Below are 24,403 nucleotides of genomic sequence, written 5' to 3'. Positions count from 1 at the left end.
GCCCTAGCTGAGGTCCCAGCCAACAGTATCAACCACCCAATTTGTGATGGAGCCTTCAGTTGTGTTGTCTGATAGCAACATGCGAACCATATATGTAGGCCGCATATGTAAATTTAAATTTTCTAGTAGTCACATTAAAATTCAATTTTAATACATTGAGTTTAACCTAAGATATAATCAATATAAAAACAATTAAGATAGTTTAGTTTCTTTTTTTATACAAAGTCTTCGAAATCTGATGCACATTTTATACTTACAGTCCTATTTTCAATCAACACACTAGTCTCCATTCAGACTGGCCTCACTTCAACTGCTCAGTAGCCACTTGTGGCTATCATAGTGTGGCCGCTTCAAATGACCCCACTGACCAACTGTTGATTCCAACCTTGAGTTTTCCCAACTGAAACCCCAGACATCATGGAGTTACAAAGCTGTTCCTGCTGTGCCCTTTCTGAATCCTTGACTCACAAAATCTGTGAACACAAATACTGGCAACTAAGTGTGTGACAGTTTATTATACATCTGTAGTAACTGGGATGCTAGCCTATGAGAGTTTCATAACTTATTTAAACACTTCCCTACTTAGATATTTCTCCCACCTCTTTCCAGGATATTAGTATAACCAGTGATGATGAGCAATACAAGCTCTGTAAGTTAGTCAAATTATTTCCTGAAATGTTTGAGGGTGGCATTTCTGGGTCAATGAGAACATACATTTACATTTACATTCATGTTGCCAAACTGTTATCCAAAGCAACTTAACCAGTTCTTACCAACAATCATCTATGTGTGTGCAACCGTGCTTCTTTTGATTAAATCTGGCCCTCTGCAATCATGAGTTGAATACTTAGATCCTTTCTTTTCTATTTTATAACATTCCTAAGTTTGCTTTATTGCTTTTACATTGTGAACTATATCCGTGATATATTTTTATCACAAAATATTCAGGCAATGCATTGACTATACAAAAGAAGTACTATACCATTATTCTTTACTTTCGATCTTTTTCAATTTAATGTCATAGACAACTTTGCCTGTCAGCTCATAAAAGTCTAACTCACCAAATGTTAATTAATTAAAGGACTGTCTTTTAATTAAATGTTGAGTGACTACATGGTAGTCCAAAGACTGCATATATCTTAAACATTCCTCTGATGACAGATATTACAGTGATTCCACCTCTTCATTACTACAATGCTGTAAAGACCACCTTTACTTTTTAATTAGATTTTAAGTAGAAATGTTAGGTCAAAGGGTCAAAGTTGGTAGGCATAATCATTTATATTTCTTTTTCTGACAACTGTACATTCACATCCAAGACCGTTTCTCCACTGGAATTTTTATATTTATGTATTTTAAGGACTCTCTAAATATTCTAAGTGTTACCTGTTAAATATGATGATGGTAATATTTTCTCCAAGTCCAGCCCTTTGTATTTTAATACTACGAAGCCTCTAGTTGCAGAAACCAAAAGCTTTTAGTTTCTGTGTGGCATTTGTCTTATTTTTATGACTTCTGAGTTTTCTTATATAGGAAGATAACTATACTAAGTTACAGAAGATACATGAATGATGCTTGATTAAATATTTCATTTCAAAGAACTCAGTCAAAGTCATAATTTCACTTCATCATACCAATATAGGTCGAGTATCCCTTGTCTGAAATGCGTGAGACCAGAAGTATTTAGGATTTCAGACTTTTTTGGACTTTGCAATATTTACATGCACATAATAAGGAATCTTGGGGGTGCATTTTAACTGCAACCCATCACATAAGGTCTGGTGTAGAATTTTGCACCTGTTGGTGCTCAGACAAATTTTGGATTTTGGAGCACTTCAGATTTCAGATTTTCCAGTTATGGATGCTCAACCTATACTACATCCTCATCAAAGATAACTGCTGTTAGCTGAGTGTGGTGGTACGTGCCTGTAGCCCCAGCTACTCCAGAGACTGAAGTGGGAAGGTTGTTCAAGCCCAAGTTCAAAACTACAGTGAGCTATGATCACATGGCACTCCAGCCTGGGTGACAGAGTAAGAGCTAGTTTCTTTAAAAAAAAAAAAAAAGAGAGAGAGAGAGAGATAACTGCTGTTAAGATTGGTCTTTATTTGTCCAGGTCTTTGTGAATGCATATAATATAGATTTCCTGAAACTTGCTTCTTTAACAAGGGTATATTGGGTATATTATCATGGGTATATTTCTACTGTTGTATTTTTTTACTTAGAGATGGAGTCTTGCTATGTTGCCCAGGCTGGAGTGCAGTGGCTATTCACATGCACAATCATAGTGCATTACAGACTCAAACTCCTGGGCTTAAGCAATCCTGTCTCAGCCTCCCAAGTAACTGGGACTACAGGCATACGCCACCATGCCTGGCTTTGTACAGTATTTACAGCTCCACCTCATTCTTTTCAATTAGCACACAGTATGCTATAACTACTTCCATACTGACATACATTTAGTTTCTTCAAATATTTCACTAGTAGAACCTCACAATGAATATCCTCACAAGTGATATGTTCTCTCAGAAGTACACAGAGTATTTCTGTTAAATGCATAATTTATTTAATGTCTCCTCTATGATGGTCAGAAGGAATAAACTACTCTGCACAATTTGCCACACTAACTACATTTCATGGCTCTTTCTTTATTATGAATTTTCTTATGTTGCTTAAGGGCTGAACTTCGGGGAAAAGCTTTCCCACATTCATTACATTTATAAGGTTTTTCCCCAGTATGGAGTCTCTGATGTTCAACAAGGCCTGAGCTGTGCCGAAAGGCTTTCCCACATTTCTTACAGTGATAGGGTTTTTCTCCAGTATGAATTCTCTGATGTCCAGTAAGGGTTGAGCTCTTTGTAAAGGCCTTCCCACAGTCACGACACTGATACGGTTTATTTCCACTGTGAGTTTTCTGATGACCAGCAAAGGATGAGCTATACCTGAAAGATTTTCCACATTTACTGCAGTGATAGGGTTTCTCCCCAGTATGCATTCTTTGGTGACTAATAAGAGTTGAGCTCTTCCTAAAGGCTTTTCCACATTCATTACACTGATATGGCTTCTCACCAGTATGGATTTTCTGATGTTCCAACACAGTTGAATTATCCCTGAAAGCTCTCCCACACTTGTTACATTTAAAAGGCTTCTCTCCACTATGTATTCTTTCATGACGAGTAAGAGCTGCATTCTGAGCGAAGGCTTTCCCACAGTCATTACATTTGTAGGGTTTCTGGCCAGTATGAATTCTCTGATGACTTAAAAGGATTGAGTTCTTTCTGAAAGTTTTTCCACATTCAATGCATCTGTGGGGTTTCTCCCTAGAATGAATTCTCTGATGGTTGATAAACGTTGAGTGCTTCTTCAGGAACTTCCCACATTCAATACATCTATAAGGCTGTTTGCCTGCATGAACCTTATGGTGATTTAAAAGGGATGAACTGTTCATAAAGGCGATCCCACATTCTTTACATTTATGTGGTTTCTCACTGGTGTGATTTCTCTGGTGGCTAATAAAGGACGAATTGTATTTGAAGACTTTCCCACATTCCTTGCACTTATAGTTCTTCTCTATGGAGCTTCTGCCCTCCCAGTCCAGGCCTTTTTCCATCATGACACTTTTCGTTCGCTCTCCCAGAACAGATCCTTCAGAAGTGCTTTGCTTTAGGGCTGACATCTTTGTTTCAAACCAGTAATCCTGGACTGAAAGAAAATTTTAAAAATTCAAATGTTCTTTATGTTGAAATGCTGAAAGTGAGAGTTGTGCAAGGACTTGAATAATGTTCTAGTCTACATAACTAAAGGTTATGAAAAATTATTAATGTGTCCCACTTGTGATTCTTGCTGAGAAAAGATGGCCAGACTAAGGGCAGGAAAAGGAAGTATGATTTTAAAGAAAAGAAAAGAATCTGTACTATAAACATTGCATTTAAAGAATGCAGTGAGCCCCTAAGAAGTTGCCAAGTTAGGAAGACAACACAGGAAACAGCTAAACAAGAAAAAAGACAATGTGAGAATAAATACAAAATTGAGGAGAAAGCCCAGAGTCACAAAGCAAGCTATAATTACTACTAGGGCAGATTTCTGCAGGTGGTATATTTGAGAACATTATGATGTCACCAAGAACTTGAGAAAAATATTTCTCTGTGAGGATTTAAGAGTGAACCAATATTTAATTGCTCAGTGGAAAAAAGAAAACAGAAAAAATATTCAAGGAACAAAAATAGTTCTCAGGCCAATAAGATTTTACTATAAACTAAATTTTTAACATATCTAAAAAACAACATACCTATGCCAGGTACGGTGGCTCATGCCTGTAATCCCAGCACTTTGGGAGGCCGAGACGGGTGGATTACTTGAGGTCAGGAGTTCGAGCCCAGCCTGGCCAACATGGCAAAACCCTGTCTCTACTAAAAATGCAAAAACTAGCCAGGCATGGTAGCACATGCCTTTAATCCCAGCTACTCGGGAGGCTGAGGCAGGAGAATCGCTTGAACCCGGGAGGCAGAAGTTGCAGTGAGCTGAGATCATGCCACTGCACTCCAGCCTAGGTGACAGAGCAAGACTCTGTCTCAAAAAACAAAAAAAAATTACCAATCAATGGGTGTACTATGTGAATTTTCTCTAGCTTTTTACAAAGTACAGACACAAGACCTAAGACAGACAGAGCGAAATGATTCAGACAAAAACGTTCTGAAAAACTAATAGAGCCAAACTTGTAGTAAAATTAACAATCACCAACCAATTATTTTACTAAATGCGCTTTTCTTATAAACATAAGTTGTATCTATCTATACCTAAAGATATATACACATACATATATTTATATGTATTTATACTTAGTAGTCTGGGGAGAAATTCCATGCAATGGATATTAGAGCTAAGACTTATTTTTTCAAGGAAATGTAAGTTGAAGGTGAAGCCCAGTCAGAAACAGCCCACATTCTTCCAATGGCCTTTGATGGGATATGTGTTTAATGTATTATGATCAAACTAGAGAAAATTTCAAGATACTGATTGTAAAGCTGGCAACGTGAAGACACATATGGGCACTTGTTCTATGACAAAGGTGGTCTTGCAAAGCAGTGAGGAAGAGGAGGTTCTGCATTAGTACATTTTAGGAGAAAAAAATATATATAAACCCTAACTCATATGACGCACAGAAATCCATTCTAAGAGGATGGTAAATGTAAACATAAAAACCAAATAATAAAGCTTCTAGAAATTAACACAGAAGAATATCTTCATGATCTCGGGAAAAGAAAAAATATTAAAATCACAAAAATAATAAATGTTAATAAATAATTGTTAATATATAATTTAAAATAAACATTTTAAATAAAGCATGACACAAAAAAGCACTGACAAAAAAGAAAGGGATTGATCAAATGGAAGAACTGGGCTGGGCACGGTGGCTCATGCCTGTAATCCCAGCACTTTGGGAGGCTGAGGCAGGAGGATAGCTTGAGGCCAGGAGGTCCAGACCCACCACCTGGGCAACATAGCAAGTCTCCATCTCTACAGAAAAAAAACATGTTTTGAATTAGCTGAGCATGGTGGCATGTGTCTGTAGTCCCAGCTACTCAGGAAGCTGAGACAGGATTGCTTGAGCCCAGAAAAAGGAAGAACTGCTATTCATCAAGACCATTAACAGTCAGTAACAACAGAGAGAGGGATGGTACAATACATGTAATCAATAACAGGCTCTTCAAATAGTTACCCAATCAGAGATGCTCTATAGGGACCAATAAATATTCTAAAAGGTCTTTTTTTTTTTTGATACGGAGTCTCACTCTGTCGCCCAGGCTGAGTGCAATGGCGCAATCTCAGCTCACTGCAACCTCCACCTCCCAGGTTCGAGTGATTCTCCTGTCTTAGCTCCCCGAGTAGCTGGGACTACAGGTGTGTGCCACCACACCCAGCTAATTTTTTGTATTTTTAGTAGAGACAGGGCTTCACCATGTTGGCCAGGCTGGTCTCGAACTCCTGACCTCAGGTGATCCGCCCACCTCAGCCTCCCAAAGTGCTGGGATTACAGGCGTGAGCCACCATGCCCAGCCCTAAAATGTCTTTAACTTCATTAGATATAGAGACATGGATATGAAAACCACAATGAGGCACACAGAACATCCACCAGAATGACTAACTTCACAAGACTGACCACAGGAAGTGCTAGCCAGGACATGGAACAAGGAGTGCTCTCACACACTGATGAAGGAGTATAACTGGGTACAAAACTCTGGAAGATTATCTGACATTATATACTAAAGCTGAATACATGCCCAACAGAAATGTAGCCACGTAGGAACCAAAAAATAAAGTATAAGAATGTTTACAGCACTTGCAATAGCCAAAAGCTGGAAAATGCCATATATGCATCTGAATGTAAGAGAGAAACTGCAGTAGAGTCACACAATGAGTCACTCTAGAACAGTGATTTTCCAAGCATGGGCTCCAGCCCCGCAGCACCAGCATCAGCATGCCTGAGAACCTGCTGAATAAAGAACTCTGCAGGGGGCCCCGCAACTGTACTGCAGCATGCATTCTGAGGCACGCTACAGTTTTCAGAAGCATTGATCCACAGCAAAGAAATAACTAAAAATGAATTTGAAAACATGTTATGCATAAGCCAGACCAAAAATTATATGTACTATATGATACCATTTACATAAAGTTAAAAACAGGCAAAAATAAACTATAGTGTTAGTTCAAGGGGAGGAGAATGGACAATAATTGGGAGGAATTATGATGTGATTTACTCGGGTATTGCCAAAGTTCTATTTTTTAACCTAAGTTTTGGTTACATGGGTATAGAGTTTTAAAATACTAATTTAGGCTGTATACATATTTTATCAGCTTTTCTATATATGTGTTAATTTTTTTAAAGGCTTTAAGAAAAGGAGAGTCTAGCTTATCAATCTCTTAGTACTTCAATCACAGAAATCAAAACACAAATTGTAAAATATCTAAAAAATGATAATGAAAGCTCTACATACTGTAACCTACTGAATATAACTAAAACATTACATAGACAAAGTTTAAGGCTTTAAATATTTATATTACATCAGTAAGAAAGAAGAAAAATCAATGAATGAATAACTAAAATGTTTAGGAGAAAGTAAATAAACCCAAGGAAAGCAAAAGGGAAAAGGAACTTAAGATTCAAAACACAGAAAACAGTAACACTAATAAATACATCCAAATGCTTTTGTTCAAAAAAATAAAACAGAGCTAATAAAGGGGAAATAGGAAAATATAGGAAATGGAAAAAAGACAAAGTAAGAAATCAGGGAAAAGTAACCAAAGATGTGGAGAATATTACTAAGAGTTATAAAAAGCTACTTTGTTCAACACAAGTAACTTATGACCTTGAATTACTGGATGCTTTTTAGGAAATTATAAATTACTAAAACTGTTTCCTAGAGAGAGAAAATCTATTTGGACAAGTCAGTATTGACAACACTGTCAAAAAAAGTACCCGCAATTCCTCCCCTCTGCTCCACATCACAATAAATAAGCAAAAACGGGACAAAGGACCCAAACCTTTAGGGAACAGCTATCATGTGAGTTAAACTAGACTAAAGGATAAAAATATGAAAGACCAAAAAAATGTTTTATGAAAGTATTACAAAATTAAAATCAAAGCCCAATGAAAATGGGCAGATGAAAAAGAAAATGTAAATACACTTAAGTATCAGTGCAAAAATTTAAATAAAAGATTGGCAAACAGAATCATCCACTGTCATATTCAGAGAATGATATAATGTGTCATGGCCAAGATAAATGAGAATAAAATCTACCACAGAAACAGATCAAAATGGAAAAGACAGATATTTCCATATACCTCGAAAAGGCATTTAATAAAATTCAGCAATCATGCTTGATTTAAAAAACTAAAATTTCTTAACAAAACATGTGAATGAAATACTTCCTTTAAATAACAATGTATGTGTATCCCAACTCAACAGCCAGCTCAAATGAGAAGGCCAGACACAATGCAAAGATGCAAAGACAAGCATATCCATCATTACCTTTGTTAATAGAAAGCTGATATAAAACAAACTTTTTAAAAAAAATCTGTGATATATATGATATACAATTAATTTCCTGAATGTATAAAGAACCCTTCACACTGACAATAAAAAGACCAACAATCTAACAGTAAAACGGGCAAAGGACTGAACAGGCAGTTCTCAGGAAAGATAAATACAAGGGTTGCTGAAAATGTTGAAACATGCTAAATCACACTCCTGATAAGAGAAAGGCAAATTAAAATTATAATAAAATATTTTCACCTCTCAGATTTGCAAGGATCAAAGCATATAAGACACTGCTGACAAGCTATAAGAGTGGCACTCATATGTTGTCATTAGGAGTATAAACATGTATTATCTTTATGAATAGTGGAAATACCCACCAAATTTGGTGGATTTAAAAATTTTAACCTTTAACAATTCTTATAGGAATTTATTCTATAGATTTACTTGTACACAAGAGAATTGATGTGTATGAGGATAATCACTGCAACATCGTTCAGAGTCATTATGTCCACTAAAGATAACTGATTACATAAATTATAGGACATCCATAAAGTGGAACACTATGCAGGCATCAAAAAGAAAGATAAGCTGGCATGGTGACGCACGCCTGTAATCCCAGTACTTTAGGAAACTGAGGCAAGAGGATTGCTTGAGGCCACGAGTTCCAGACCAGCCTGGGCAAAATAGCAAGATCTCATCTCTACAAAAAAAAAATTTAAGAATAAATAAATAAAATTAAAAATAAAAAAATTTAGCCAGGTGTGGTAGCATGCTCCTGTGGTCCCAGCTACTCAGGAGGCTGAGGCAGGAGGATCACTTGAGCCAGGAGGTCAAGGTTGCAGTGAGCCATGATCACACCACTGTACTTCAGCCTAGGAAACAGTGAGACTCTGTCTCCAAAAGAAAGAAAGAGAGAGAGGAGAGAGAGACAGAAGCTCTAAACAATATAGTTATGTCAAATGACTTCTAAGACATAAATGCCAAAGTAACAGGCAAAAGAGCGTGCTACCATGTGCTTAAAGAATTCATGGATACTCTCACAAAGTATACATCACACCTACAAATCTCCACAAGAAACTGACACAGGGATGCCTCTGGGGAGGGGAACTGAGTGATGGGAAAGGTATGTGAAGGAGACTGTATACCATTTGAACCATCTGAATGTGGTACCATAAGCATGTCTAACAACTAACAGAAAGGGAAATATACACACACAAAAAAAAACATAAAATACTGACTGGTTGTGAAGTCTTTGTAGAAAGATTTACTAGTCCTCTAAGCAGATGAAAGAAATATTAGGGGAAACATTGCTTGTTTTCATTACGTCCAAGTTTTAAACATTCTATTTCAAATAACAACCAAAATTAAAACAGAAAGAACAAAGAATAAAGAAGACTGAGTGACTTTTGTTACTATATAAAGAATCTACACAAGAATTTAGGGGGGAAATGTTAAACACAGTAAGAATAAAAGGAATTACTTCAAAAGCATCCCACCCACAACCAGCAAAGACCTAGGTTAAGCAAGACTATGTATTACTGGTATTTTACATGAAATACAATTATAAACATTCTCCTGAAGAGGATAGAGGCAAAATGACAATTAGAGTTTTAGAAGAAAAAATACTGGCAGGATAAATATTTTAGGTGAGAGAAATATTCAGGCTTAGAGATTTAGAAATGAACTATGGCACACAGAAAGTGACATACAAAAACATATACAAAGTATACACAGAAAAAAATGAGAGCCAAGAGCAAAGGACAGTAGAAAAGACAAATAAAAGAAGATCCCTAAGAAAAGGAAAGAAAATGCTTCCCCAACAATGTGTTTGCCAAAAATCGCAATTACCTGAGAGCTAAAAAACCATGCTTATGTTTGGAATCTGCGACTACCACCAGGAAGTGGTATATAGTGAGTTAGCAAGCTTCCATGAGAGAGTGGGTAAGGAATGGAAAATGAACATGGGCCAGGCGTGGTGGCTCACATCTGTAATCCCAGCACTTTGAGAGGCCAAGGTGGAAGGACCACTTGAGGCCAGGAGTTCGAGACCAGCCATGACTAATATAGCGACACTCCATCACTACATAAAATAAAAATTTAAAAATTAGCCAAGCATTGTGGTGGACGCCTGTAGTCCCAGCTACTCCTACTCAGGGGCCTGAGGCAGGAGGATGGCTTGAGTCCAGACTTTGAGGTTGCAGTGAGCTACAATTACACTCCAGCCTGGGCGACAGGGCGAGACTGTCTCAAAAAATATTAAAAAAAGAAAGAAAGAAAATGGAACAGAAGTAGAAAGAAACAAAAGATACCTGGCGAATGCCTGGAAAGAAAGAGAGAAAAATCACATAAAGAGCTTGAGGATTTCAGAAGGCTGGGAGATGGCACAGATGGGCCTGAGGCCCTCAGGAAGGCAGCAGCCCTCCCAAGTGCAGAAAGGCTGGGGAGAAAAGCGGCCAGCCACTTGACAGGAGGATGACATCAAAAGAGGAAACCAGTGCCTTTCTGCACCAACAGGGCACTCAAAGATGAGCTTTCCACTCAGGAACCCCCGTACTGCTCCGTGTGCTCAGCTTCTGCTGGGATGTTCCCCACCCACTCACCTGCATGTGTGCCTGATGGAGCCTCTCGCACCTCAGTCCAGGGCTCTGCCCCTTGCTCCAACTGAGTAATTAGTTTTGGTTTGGAAGAGAGAAGCCCTGTTCATAAAGAAAAAGGATCTTAGAGGAAGAAAAAAAGAAATGAATGAAAAGGAATGTGATGGCGGTTACAAGCACAAGCAGTCACCCCAGACCTCAGTGTCAACTTGAGCATCTGCAATGAGCATGGACAGGTCAGAGAGGCCTACAGGGTGGCACCCAGGATGTCCAACTCATGGAGTAAAGCAAATGGAGGGGGCAAAGTCAACTAGAAAACCAGGTCCTCCTGGAGGACGAGAAACTCCTATTTTGGGAGGCAGATGAATCATGACACAGAAACATTCCAGAACTGGGCTAGCTGGCACCACAAAGCTACCCATCTTAACTCTGTATGGCTCTGACCTTTCTTGAGGGGTGTAAGGGGCATAAACTCCAGCCTCTAAGCCCATACTTAAGAAAAACAAAACAAAAAGCACATCATTTAAGATTTTTTCAATACCCCAAACCATTCACCCTATGAAAACACAAAGTTGCCCAGCAGACCAATCCTGAGTCAAGGAGAAAGCCATCCTCACCCACAGACACCAGATTCCCATAGTTCTCCAGCATCACATCCCTGTACAGGGCCCGCTGAGCAGCATCCAGGTGTCTCCACTCAATCCGGGTAAAGGCCACAGCCACATCCCCAAATGTCAGCGGTCCCTGCAAAACCAAACCCAATTCTGCTCATCCGGGAATCCCCGAGGGAGGCATCCCAAGAGAAGGAAGCAAGGTGGTCAAAGCCAGCTTCTGACAGTTCCAACAGTGCTCATGGAAACCAACAAGTAAAAGCTGAGGGCTGAGGTGATGTGCGACTCCTCCCTTGAGCGGGTTCTTCCTGCATGCCTGTCCTGCTCCCTCCTCCAGGCCTAGCCTCTGCTCACTCCACCCTTCATGTTACCTCATCAAAAAGGTCTTCTATTTCTCCACCCCATCCTCTGCCACTCAGTCTCGAAACCCATTTCACTTTTCTTCACAGGATTTCTCACCACCTGGCAGGAGAGGTTTGCACTGACTGTCAGCATCCTCTCTAATGTGAGCTCCAGGGGGACAGTGTGGGTCACTGCTGCCTCCCAGCCAAAAACACTGCCTGACACAGAAGTGTTCAGGCTTTATTCAATCAACAAATGAATAGAAACTTTGAAAAGACATGGAAAGTGATTAGCTTTATCCGAGAATTTACAGGGAGTATGATCTGACTCTGGGGCAGAATATTTTTAAAAAAGAAAAAAAAATTGCTTTTCATAACAGTAACAACTTACTATGTACCAGCCACGGTGCTAAACCCTGAGATACATATCATCTCTCTAAATTTCTGCCGTAACTATATAAAGTAAAATCTATTTCGTAGCTAAAGACACAAAGGTTCAGAGAGTTGGAAGAACTTGCTCAAGGTCCCAGGGCTGGTTGAAGGCACAGTATAAAAGGAAGCTACAAAAAGTGGTAATGAAACTAGAACAAATTGGAATGGCTATGAAATATTAAAAGAAAAAATGAGTAAGCCTTAAAAAAATGAAAAGTGTGTTTCAAATGAAATTACTTGACTTGTTAGAGCAGTAGAAATGTAGGTGATCTTTAATTTTTTTAATTTTATTTCTATAATAGACACTCAAATGTTTATCACTTCCTTTCAAAATACCAATTATTTAATCAGCTTCTCAAAATCCTTCAAAACCTAGTTTTCTCCAGGATAAAAGCAAACTCCAGTCTGGGATTCTAGACCATGAATGTTTCCAACTTTCTCAGACCAGTTTGTTCATGGTCCCGCCATAATGACTTCATTCAGGCAGCGCTTTCCCCTAGTATCCTCTGCAATTATACAAATCTCATTTATTCTTCAGGAAGAACTAAGGCGCCCACTACTCCACCCCTCCCACCCTACCACACACTAAAGGTCAAGAGAGCACTGCTATCACCCTATGTCTTTATGGCCTACGTCTTTACATGCTAACGTGTATTTTTTTCATCGTCTGCCAGTTTGCAAAGCACTTTTCTGTTTCTAGCACTCTAGAAAACATGGGTAGCAATAATCTACTTGGTGAATGACTACGTAATGGGTAGACAGGACGGAAATCGCGGGACCCATCCAGGACTGGTTCGGGTAGCTTTGTCCACACACAGGGCAGGGCATTGTCCGGGCAAGAGGCATAAACCCCACCTCGCTGAAACACGTGGTTTCTCAAGAAATGGAAAAATCAAACTTGCCTGGATCTGGGCTCTTGGGGCCATCTGTCTCCTGAACTGTTCTCCCAGGCAAGGGCAGAGAATCCTGCGTAAGTCAATCTGGGAAAGAGAGGAAATTGAGGAAGTCCCTCCGTGCCCTAGCCTAGCTAGAATCTGCCCTCTGGACCAGGTCCCCGCCCGCCCGTTCCCTCCACAGGTGGGCAGACAGGTCCAGGTGGGTACGCTCGGGAAGAAAGGAAAGGGAACGGCTGCTGGGATCCGGCCTGGACTGCAACCAGCTCCACGCCAAACACTTTTGGCAGCACCGGGGGACGGCCTTGTCAGTGGCCCAATCTGTCGGCCGGGGCGCAAGGCTGGAGCGCTCTGTGATGCACCAGCCTCGAGCGGTCGCTCCACACGGCGCAGCCACTGCGGGTGGGCACTGCCCACCGCCGCCTTCCCCTCCCACCCCGGCTCGCCCCTCGACCCGCCCCTGGGAAAGGCGGGGAGCACCCGCCAGGGGCTCGAGGCTTCAGGGACCCAGCCTGACCCCGGCCGCTCACGAACCGAACCGAGCCGGCAGGGCTGCGGAGCTGCACGCCCAGAGAGACAGCGACCACACCACGCTGTTCGGACAGTAACCACCAGCCAGGGGCTGGTGCAGCGCTCGCACCACGCGGAGACAGGCTGGACCGGAAGCGGAAGTGGCTGAGGCCGCGGAGGCCTCTGGGAAACGTAGTCTGGGCCGCTTGGGGTCTTAGGGGCTCCATCCGCAGAGCAGGTTGGCATCACCTGGGAATCTTTGAAAAGTGAAGGTGCGGGAAGTGGAGAGCGGCTGATCGCAGTCGGGAGGTGATACATTATGACTGAAATGCAAAATCTGGTAAAAAATTGGACAGGGCAGTGGGCCGCCTGGAGGCAGTATCCCATACCTCTGACATGCACCGTGGATATAGAGATAGTCCTTCAAAAGCAGGAGCAGCTCCATATGCTCAGGCATTTGACTCGCTGCTTGCCTGCCCTGTGGCAGAGTACTTGAAGATCAGTAAAGAGATTGGGGAAGATGTGCAGAAAGATGTGGAGATGGTACACACAGTTTTGAAGTTGGAGTGAGCTCTCTTGGTTACAGCTTCTCAGTGTCAATAGCCGGCAGGTAATAAGCTTTCCGATTTGTTGGCACCTATCTCAGAGCAGATCCAAGAAGTGATAACCTTTTGGGAGAAGAACCGAGGCAGCAAGTTGTTTAATCAGCTGTCAGCTGTCAGTGAAAGTATCCAGGCCCTAGGCTGGGTGGCTATGGCTCCCAATCCTGGCCCTTATGTGAAAGAAATGAATCATGCTGCTGTGTTTTATACAAACTGAGTCCTTAAAGAGTACAAAGATGTGGATAAGAAGCATGTAGACTGAGTCAAAGCTTATTTAAGTATATGCACAGAGCTGCAGGCTTACATTAAGGAGTTCCATACCACCGGACTGCCTGGAGCAAAACGGGGCCTGTGACAAAAGAACTGAGTGGACTGCCATCTGGACCCTCTGCTGGATCAGCTACTCCTCCCCCACCACCAGGCCCCCCTCCTCCACTAGTCTTTGTCAGTTCAGGCTCAGATGAGTCCGCTTCCCTCTCAGCACTGTTTGCGCAGATTAATCAGGGGGAGAGCATCACACATGCCCTGAAACGTGTATCTGATGACATGAAGACTCACAAGAACCCTACCCTGAAGGCTCAGAGTGGTCCAGTACGCGGTGGCCCCAAGCCATTCTCTGCACCTAAACCCCAAACCAGCCACAAAGAAGGAGCCAGCTGTACTTGAACTGGAGGGCAAGAAGTGGAGAGTGGAAAATCAGGAAAATGTTTCCAATCTGGTGATTGATGACACAGAGCTGAAACAGGCGGCTTACATATACAAGTGTGTCAACACGATGTTGCAAATCAAGGGCAAAATTAACTCCATTACAGTAGATAATTGTAAGAAACCTGGTCTGGTATTCGATGATATGGTGGGCATTGTGGAGATAATCAACAATAGGGATGTCAAAGTTCGGGTGATGAGTAAAGTGCCAACCATTTCCATCAACAAAACAGATGGCTGCCATGCTTACCTGAGCAAGAATTCCCTGGATTGTGAAATAGCCAGTGCCAAATCTTCTGAGATGAATGTCCTCATTCCTACAGAAGGCGGTGACTTTAATGAATTCCCAGTTCCTGAGCAGTTCAAGACCCTCTGGAATGGGCAGAAGTTTGTTGCCACAGTGACAGAAATTGCTGGATAAGCGAAGTGCCACTGGGTTCTTTGCCCTCCCTTCACACCATGGGATAAATCTGTATCAAGACGGTTCTTTTCTAGATTTCCTCTACCTTTCTGCTCTTAAAACTGCTTCTCTGCTCTGAAAAGCACAGCTACCTGCCTTCACTGAAATATACCTCAGGTTTGCAGTGGGATAGCAGGTCAGTTGATCTTCTGCAGGAAGGTGCAGCTTTTCCAAATCAGCTCAACTGCCAACGAGGACTAATGATGCATTTTAGCTTTGAGCTTTGGGGGTTATTCTACCAACAAACAGTCCACTGGGAAGAAAACAGTCCCAGGAATTAACAGATCAGAATGTTCACACTGGTTAATCTTTTTCTGACAATGAGCATGAAGGTAGCAGAAGCTGGTGTGTTTCCAGATGGTTCTTCTAACCAAACTAATTTTTCACTATTGACAAGTGAGGCAAGGATTGCACTGGACCAAAGGCTGAGGCTTGGCCATCTAGCATTCCATGCAAAATTGTTTCCTATAAGCATTCCTTTTATTCACTATTCTATCCTGGGTCTGCCTCAACCATGAGATAGGAGAGTCTCCGGTACTAGCTGCTGTAGCAGTGCCCTTCATCCAGGGCAGTTAAAGGAGTATTTGACCCTTTCTTTCTCTGGGATCCCTGCCCAGCACCTTCCTACAGAGATGAAAAAAAAAAGGAAAAACAACACTCCATTCCAAGGAGTCTGGGATTCCTGAATCCTCCTTCCCTGCTAGGTGCCTGTCACCTGTCTTCACTGCCTCCTTTTCCCTGTCACACTCACCAGCTTATGGCTTCCGTCCAAGCACCTGAACAGGGGACCAAAACCTCCACTGCAAGCTGCTTTTAGGTCTTGATTTATGTAAGAATCTTGCACAGCACTGCTAATGTAAATTTCAGTTTTTTCCCTCTAGGACAAACACTTACCAAAATATGCAACTTTTTTGGTGGGAAGAGAGATTGTCCTGTGATTTCTACCCATTTCCTGATCCTGTGGAAATAAATCTTTATGTACTTAAAGTTATACAGAAAATAGAATAAAATAAATACCAAAAAAAAAAAAAAAGCAAAGTGAAGGTACCTGGGTCCCAGCTTCAGAGATTCTGAATTAATTGCCCTAAGTGTGGTCCTGGCATTCGGATTTTTTAAAGCCCCCAAGTGGTTCTAATGTACTGCTTAGGTTGACATCTGCCACCAGAAACTGATACGGAAAGTATGAGAGACATATTTTCTGTGCCTTTGGATAGCTATTTGTTTCCAAATAATCCTGTTTTTATTTCATACAAATAAAAAGCATGTTAGAAAAGTACATCACCTAGAACACTAAAAACATTATTTCCTCACCATTTGCTGACATAGAAAATGAAAGTAGGTTGAATCTGTTTTAACAAATGTATTATTTTCTAGGAAAAACATATGTTTCTATTTATTAACTCCAGGAATTGGAAAGCTAAGGGAGGAAAATGTATCTCTCTCATTCAATTAGGGCCTTTTTTTTTAAGAAAATTTCTCAGGATGGTGCGTTCATTTACCAATTTACCAGTGATTGACCAAAGGCCCACTGCGTGCTACTCACTTCTGGATGCTAAGGATAGAACAGCTGACAAGCGTCCCTCCTAGACTAAAGTGGAGTCAGGCTCCTTTGCATCCTCCTTTCAACTATGCCTTGTCCTGGCCTGGTGAGCCGAGTTTTAGCCAAGAATCCTACAAAGCCACTTTATCAAGAATCATGGCCAGGCATGGTGGTTCACACCTGTAATCCTAGGACTTTGGGAGGCTGAGGCGGGCGGATTGCCTGAGCTCAGGAGTTCGAGACCAGCCTGGGCAACACAGTGAAACCCCGTCTCTACTAAAATACAAAAGAAATTAGCTAGGCGTGACAGCGTGCGCCTATAGTTCCAGCTACTCAGGAGGCTGAGACAGGAGAATTGCTGGAACCTGGGAGGTGGAGGTTGCAGTGAGCTGACATCGCGCCACTGCATTCCATCCTAGGTGACAGAGTGAGACTCTACAAAAAACAAAAGAATCACACTTTTTCCATCACACTTTTTCCGTCCCACTTTTTCCAGCAAGGGCACCTAAGGAGCAGTCTTTCCTTACTTTGGGGGCTGGATCCAGAATCTGCATTTATTTATATATGGCTACCATTTGCTGAGTCCAGAGGACATGCAGAGCCTTTTACATACATCATTACACTGAGCTCTCACCACCAAAGAAGGTACAATTATTATTCTCATTTTGCAGATGAGGAAATTGGCTCAGAGAACGTAACTTGTCTTTGGTCCCTCACCTAGTAAATAGCAGAGCTGGGTACCAACGGTCATTGTTGGATCCCAAAGCAAAGTTGCCCTCATTGGCTTTCCATCATTCCTCGACTGTCTGAACTCCTTGCCTAACCTGCGGGGCCCCTCCACCCTTTCCTGCCTGCTTTGCCATCTTCACCTCTCCCTCGGCCAGAGCTCATGTGGCTCTGCCCCAGCGGCTTCCTTAGCCCCTTGCTCACCAAGCTTCACACCACCTAGGGAGCTGGACCCATGCAGGAGCTGCCCTGGGCTCTTCCTTCTGCTTGCCTAACTTGGGCCCCCACTCTTGTCCTGGCCAAGTCCTCTCCATCCTTCCTATCTGAACTAAAATATCAATTTCACTTCTGTGGCCCAAGACTAAGAGACATCCTCTCTTAGTACACTCCACTATAAGTGCTCCTGTGTGGGGCTTGAACAAAGTGTCAATTGCCAGTGGACAGATAAAGGCAGAGCCTGCAGGAGTTACGTCAATCATTTGAAAAGAACATTATTTACTGATAATAGAGATTAAGGACTCAAAATGGGGTGTTGGGAGCAAGCCCCCCAAAATCAGGCCATAAACTGGCCCCCAAACTGGCCATAAACAAAATCTCTGCAGCACTGTAACATGTTCATAATGGCCCTAATGCCCACACTGGAAGGTTGTGGGTTTACGGGAATGAGGACAAGGAACACCTGGCCCGCCCAGGGCAGAAAACAGCTTAAAGGCATTCTTAAGCCACAAACAACAGCATGAGCGACCTGTGCCTTAGGACATGCTCCTGCTGCAGTTAACTAGGGCAACCTGTTCCTTTAATTTGGCCCATCCCTTCATTTCCCATAAGGGATACTTTTAGTTAATTTAACATCTATAGAAACAATGCTAATGACTGGTTTGCTGCTAATAAATATGTGGGTAAATCTCTGTTCGGGGCTCTCAGCTCTGAAGGCTGTGAGACCCCTGATTTCCGACTTCACACCTCTATATTTCTGTATGTGTGTCTTTAATTCCTCTAGCGTCACTGGGTTAGGGTCTCCCCAGCCGAGCTGGTCTCAGCAATGGGGAGTTCACGGTTTCAATCACTACCAGCTAAAACTTACAAAGAGACAGGCTCCGTGCTAAATGCTTAACTTCCCCACTTCTTTAGCCAGTTGGCAATGTGAAGGGGATGGTGTAATCTGTTCCCATTTTTCAGATGAACTCAAGGCCAAGTGGAGATGTGGTGCTCCAGCCAGTGGGCGGCACCAAGGCTGGCAAGAGGCTGGGCCAGGATGAAGTTTGGACCTTTCCCTGCAGGCAATGGGAAGCCTTGGAAAGTTTTACACAGGATAAGACAGGAACAGGCCTTTTTCTGAAAAGACCACCCTTGGGGGGCCTGGGGTAGTGAGAACTTTAAGGGAAGGGACTCACAGCCAGAAAGGTAAGGAGCACATTGTGAGCACATCCAGTGACCCAGTGAGTACCCTTCCATGGGCTCATCCTAAAGAGATAATCAGCCTAGTGTCCAAAGGTGTGTGTGTGTGAGAACACCAATTAACAAGGAGTATAGTTGTGCACCATCACCCCCAGCTAATTTTTTTATTTTTTTGAGACAGAGTCTCACTCCATCACCCAGGCTGCAGTGCAGTGACCAAGCCAAGGATTCGCCATCAGACTGTACCTGTCTTACCTGTACAAACTAGATAAATTCCTCTCTTCTCTAGGTCTCAAAATATATTGAGTTTCCTGTGCCTGTCAGAAACTGATATCCTTTTTTTTTTTTTTTTTAATTGGAGTCTCGCTCTGTCACCCAGGCTGGAGTGCAGTGGTGCAATCTCAGCTCACTGCAACCTCCGCCTCCCGGGTTCAAGCAATTCTATGACTCAGACTCCAGAGTAGCTGGGATTACAGGTTCCTGCCACCATGCTTGGCTAATTTTTTTGTATTTTTAGTAGAGACAGGGTTTCACCATCTTGGCCAGGCTGGTCTTAAACTGCTGACATTGTGATCCACCTGCCTCAGCCTCTGAAAGTGCTGGGATTACAAGCATGAGCCACCATATGTGGCCAGAAACTGATATTCTTTTCTTACCACAAGATCAGGAACTTTGTAAGGGAACTGTGTAGACAAGGTACCAGGCCAGTCATTCCCCATGTCTATCAGCTTTATAAGTCAACTTCAGTTATTTAAAGCAGTCTGGTCATATCAGAAAATATGTCATTCCAGTCAAATGGTGGTTTAAAAAAGAAAACAGTGTCTCCACTTGCGTCCTGTTTAAAAAAAATGGATTCTTACTGAGCTTATGCAAATAACTATATTGCCAAAATGTAAGAATACACACAAATAGTTTCTGAATTCTGGAGAAATCAGGTAGAGAGAAAGGTAAATGTCTCAATCTGCTCCCAAAAGTATATTTTAGGCTGGGTGCAGTAGCTCATGCCTGTAATCCCAGCACTTTGGGAAGCCAAGGAGGGCAGATCACTTGAGGTCAGGAGTTTGAGACCAGCCTGGCCAACATGGTGAAACCCCACTGATAAAAATACAAAAATTAGCTGGGCATGGCGGCAGTCACCTGTAATGCCAGCTACTTGGGAGGCTGAGGCAGGAGAATCACTTGAACCCAGGAGGCAGAGGTTGCAGTGAGCCGAGATCACACCATTGTACTCCAGCCTGGGCAACAAGAGCAAAACTCTGTTTCAAAAAAAAAAAAAAAAAACAGTATATTTTACCCAATTTCTGTGACTTACAAGTAGCTCAAAAGAAATAAAGTTTTCTTGATTCCGCAAAACAAAACATGAAAAGAATCAGCAATGTTTCAAACAAATAGACATAAAAATCATTTCACTCCTCCATCAGTTCAGTCCCATGTAATTAATTCTTGTTCTGCTTGATGTTGAGTTAGTGATATGGTTTGAATCTGTGTCCCAAATCGCATGTCAAGTTGTAATCCCAGTGTTGGAGGTGGGGCCTGGTGGGAGGTGATTGGGTTGTGGGGACAGATTTCCCCTTTGGTGCTATTCTCATGAGAGTGAGTGAGTTCTCATGAGATCCGGTTGTTTAAAAGTGTGTAGCACCTCCTCTCTCTCTCTTCCTCCTGCTCTGGCCATGTAAGATAAGCCTGCTTCCCCTCTGCCATGATTGAAGGTTTCTTGAGGCCTCCCCAGCCATGCTTCCTGTACAGCCTGCAGAACCCTTGAGCCAATTAAACCTCTTTTCTTTATAAATTATACTTTCTTTCAGGTATTCTTTATAGCAGTGCAAGAATGGACTAACACAATTAGTGATCTTCACGAACACACCAGTTTTTTATCAGTGTTCTGTAAGTTTTTACTTAGTCTAATGATATGATCTACAAAGCGGTCAGAAACCTCTATTCAAGAGTATAATTCCTGGTTCTTTCCATGAATATCCTTGAAGACATAACACTCTAGGATTTGCACAGAGCTAAAAGCTCTATACAGAAAAGCATCAGATTAAAGCAATTCACTACATGTACCAAGATATATCAACTTTTTAGAAATCTCATACAATTTTGAAATAATATTCGTAACATATTTATGGTATTGGGCTCTTTGCAGGCTTTCACAGGCTGAGCCTCTGTGCAGCCATAATGCTGCATGGAAGCCACATCATCACTTGCATGGCCCCTCCAGCCAGTCGGGCACCTGAGATGAGAACTGCACCCAACCCAGCACCTCAGCTCAGCCCCCAGCAGCAGCCCCACCCTCTGCAACTGGCTTTTGTGCTGCTGCACCTTGGTAGCTAGCTCTGATGGCCCAAATGGCAACCACTGCAGCTGGCATTGCTGCAGGCTCTACTGTGGGGCACACACTGGGGGCTTTAGTGGAAGAAATAATGCTGAGCCTCCAAGGCCTGGCCTCACTTACCAAGAACCTCAGGGAACCCGGCCAGCACAGCAGCAGCAGCCTTGCTTCTGAGATGAAACAGTTTTTGGAGCATGGCCAGAACCAGGATGACATAAAGCTCTGTGAGGTCTCAATGAGGTGCTGAAACAGTGCAGATTTGCAAATGGAATAGCCTAATCAAGAAGTCCAAACTGAAGAAATGAAAATGGCTCTCATGACCAAGTTAATTTAGCATAAAATATAATTGACAGTAAAGGTATAAAGTATAAAACCACCAGTTAAAATTCTCCTCTGTCATTCATATCTTTCCTGCTTTAGAATTACAGTGGAAGAGGGTGTTCTCAATGTGTAGAATTTCACCGAGATGGTATAGAATTTTGGGCTGGACAAATATTTCTGTGGTTTCCTTAAACGAGCTGTTGTAATTTTATTGTTTGAGCGTTAATTAGAATAAAGTGATTTTCTCACCACCCCCCACCCAAAACAAAATTAATATAGGCATGCTGGCTCACATCTGCAATCCTAGCACTTTGGGAGTTCAAAGCTGAGGACCTCTTGAGCCCATGAGTTTGAAACCAGCCTGAGCAACATGGTGAAACCCCATCTCTACAACAAATAAAAAAAATTAGCTGGGTGTGGTGGCATGAACCTGTGGTCCCAGCTACTTGGGAGGCCGATGTGGGAGGATCGCTTGAGCCCAATAGTCCAGGCTGCAGTGAGCCGTGACTGTGCCCCTGCACTCCAGCCTGGGTGACAGAGTGAGACTCTCAAAAAAAAAAAAAAAAAGCGTACATTCATGCAAATACGAATCAAAGAAAGTTAAACATTTCTTTCTTTTTCTTTTCTTTTTTTTTTTTTTTTGACAGGGTCTCTCTCTGTCATCCACGCTGGAGTGGCAGTCACTGCTCACTGCAGCCTCCACCTCCCAAGCTCAAACCATCCTTCCACATCAGCCTCCCAAGTAGCTGGGACAACAAGCATCAGCCACCATACCCAGCTAATTTTTTAGTTTTTTGTAAAAACAGGGGTCTCACTATGTTGCCCAGGCTCTAAACATCATTTCTTATTTGTCATTGCTCCCGATATGATTCTAACGTACCAGGCCTGGAACAGTGGGCTCACACCTATAATCCCAACACTTTGGGAGGCCAAGGTAGGAGGATCACTTGAGTCCAGGAGTTGGAGACCAGCCAGGGCAACATAGTGAGACCTCATCTCTACAAAAAAAATAAAATAAAATAAAATACAAAAAATAAACAAAATTAGCCTGGTGTGGTGGTGCATGCCTGTAGTCTCAGCTACTAGAGAGACTGAGGTGGGAGGGTCACTTGAGCTCAGGAGGCTGAGGCTGCAGTGAGCCAATATTGCACCACTGCACTCCAACCTGGGTAAGAAAAGGAGATCCTGTCTCAAAAGAAAAAAAGCCCTGAAAGAATTCACTGCCACCAGACCCATCTTACAAGAAATGTTCAAGTGACTTCTTCAGTCTGAAAAAAAAATCGCTAATGTGAAAAAAATGGAAGTATAAAACACACTAGTAAAATTAAATACATAGAAAAACCCGGAATGCTCTAACACTGTAATTGTGGCATACAATCCACTCACAATTCTACTATGGAGCCCAATAGGCATGAGACAGAAATTTAAAAATAATAATAACAATAAGTACTGCATTTATTCACTCCAAGAAAAGTGAATAAATGCAGTAATTAAAGGTGAAGTGAGAAACACAAGTTTTTCTCTGCTGCAGGCAAGGGTATAGACAGGTCGTGGTGACCTAGCCTGCAGAAATGAACTCCAGACACCCCCAAGCAAGGTTAAAAGAAGAAAAACAAATTCCTTTACTGTCTCTCCTGTATTGTACTATTAGTTATGACTATGTTTGCCAATGCTTGTATTTAGTAGGATTTGCAAAGTTCCTGTTTTTCTTTTGATGCAGCTGCTAGCCACTAGCTATGCAAGGCCACAGGTTATTGCCAAGGTCAGCAGTTATGCTATGGATTACATGACTAGTCACTGTAAAACTCACTGCCTTTGTTTTGCTTTTGAATGCTAGCCTATATAAGCTAAACTCTGTTTTGTTCAATGCTTAGTTTTTGGATGTGAATCCACTGAGCCGGTGCGTGCCTTAAATAAACATCCTCTTATATTCCCCATTTCGATCTCTCTGGTCCTCAGTTTACCACAACATTTTGGCAAGCCAGCCAGGAGTGGAGAAGACAGGCTTACTATCTCCTTTGCCTGTTGGGCTGGAGCCCCGGGTCAAGGGAAAACTGTGACCCCAGGCGTGGCTGGGAGAACTTCAGCCCAGAGGGGAGATAGGCTCTCCTGTGACCCAGTGCCCCTACCCAGCAGTGCAACAGAACCTGAGAGGGGCTACAGGAGGATTACCAGGAGCAGCATGCTTCAGGAACCACGGTAAGGTATTGGGGCCCAAGGCAGGACCTGTTCCATAAGGACAGAAGGGGAGCCTGATCACCTCCTGGGGTGTAACTCATAATCCGACCCAGAGAGGTAGGGAGCAGTGAGAGTGGCTCACCAATTTAGATTAAACTCACACCCCAACCAACACAGGATGCGAGAGTGGCTCACTAAGTTGGTTAAGAAAAGGAAATTGGAGGTGGTGAGAGTGGCTCACTACCCTAAATAGGAACACAGGAACTGGGAGTGGGGAGGTGTGTGAAAGTGTGTGAAAGAGACAGTTTCAAAAGGAACCAATGCGGGGAGTGATGTGGGGAGTCATAAATCTCTTAGCGTGCACTGTGTGCTCCAAGCAAAGTGTGGGGCTGACCTGGAATAGTGGCAAGCTGCATGCAACTAATAGGAGCTGCCCCACAGCTCAGAGTTGTGGTGGGAGTAAGAACCCCTCCAAAGCTAAGCGGCATCTGAAAACTCCCTCAGTAGGAGACAGTCTGGTCAGCCTGAGGCAAAAGGAACAGTGAGTGTACTGTGCCACAAAGGGAGGAATGGAAGGAAAGTCATCAAAACCCACTCCATTGGAGTGCAAGTTACAGACCTTTAAGAAATATTTTGCAGGGGATTATGGAGTTAAGCTGACCCCCCAAAGGTTGAGAACTCTCTGTGAATTAGAATGGCCTCCTTTTGGTATTGGATGGCTGACCA

General features: G+C 42.4%; 1 protein-coding gene and 2 pseudogenes across 2 annotated transcripts; 2 read left to right on the top strand and 1 right to left on the bottom strand.

The window, feature by feature from the left end:
* Window positions 1-496: 496 nt before the first annotated feature.
* ZNF485 (zinc finger protein 485) lies at window positions 497-13,569 on the bottom strand. 2 transcript variants are annotated; one of them, XM_001151446.7, is made up of 5 exons: window positions 13,443-13,561; window positions 12,918-12,995; window positions 11,249-11,375; window positions 10,638-10,733; window positions 2,085-3,700 (listed from the first exon to the last, which is right to left on the bottom strand). In XM_001151446.7, the coding sequence occupies exons 2-5, from the start codon at window positions 12,939-12,941 to the stop codon at window positions 2,622-2,624; spliced, it is 1,326 nt and encodes a 441-aa protein (XP_001151446.2). In that variant the 5' UTR covers window positions 12,942-12,995; window positions 13,443-13,561; the 3' UTR covers window positions 2,085-2,621. The 2 variants fall into 2 exon arrangements, with proteins under 2 accessions (XP_063637780.1, XP_001151446.2); XM_063781710.1 differs by lacking the exon at window positions 11,249-11,375 and having other exon boundaries at window positions 497-3,700; window positions 13,443-13,569.
* Window positions 13,570-13,737: 168 nt separating this feature from the next.
* Window positions 13,738-15,210, top strand: LOC107966665 (adenylyl cyclase-associated protein 1-like; annotated as a pseudogene).
* A 5,814-nt stretch (window positions 15,211-21,024) lies between these two features.
* On the top strand, window positions 21,025-21,457 carry LOC100613295 (coiled-coil-helix-coiled-coil-helix domain-containing protein 2-like; annotated as a pseudogene).
* Window positions 21,458-24,403: the final 2,946 nt, after the last annotated feature.

This window comes from Pan troglodytes, chromosome 8 (genome assembly GCF_028858775.2).
Source record: "Pan troglodytes isolate AG18354 chromosome 8, NHGRI_mPanTro3-v2.0_pri, whole genome shotgun sequence".
NCBI lineage: Eukaryota > Metazoa > Chordata > Mammalia > Primates > Hominidae > Pan > Pan troglodytes.
The sequence above is the reverse complement of the archived record's forward strand: the minus strand, read 5'-3'. Positions and strand labels throughout refer to the sequence as shown.

Bases quoted from the DNA above. Each gene is read 5' to 3' on its own strand.
- ZNF485 (XM_001151446.7), bottom strand. From the start codon at position 12,941: ATGGCCCCAAGAGCCCAGATCCAG. The intron at 10,734-11,248 runs GTGAGGATGGCT...CTTTATGAACAG, and splicing joins TGGGAATCTGGTGTCTGTGG to GGCTTCTCTCTTCCAAACCA. The intron at 3,701-10,637 runs GTGAGTGGGTGG...ATTTTCTTTCAG, and splicing joins TCCATCAGGCACACATGCAG to TCCAGGATTACTGGTTTGAA.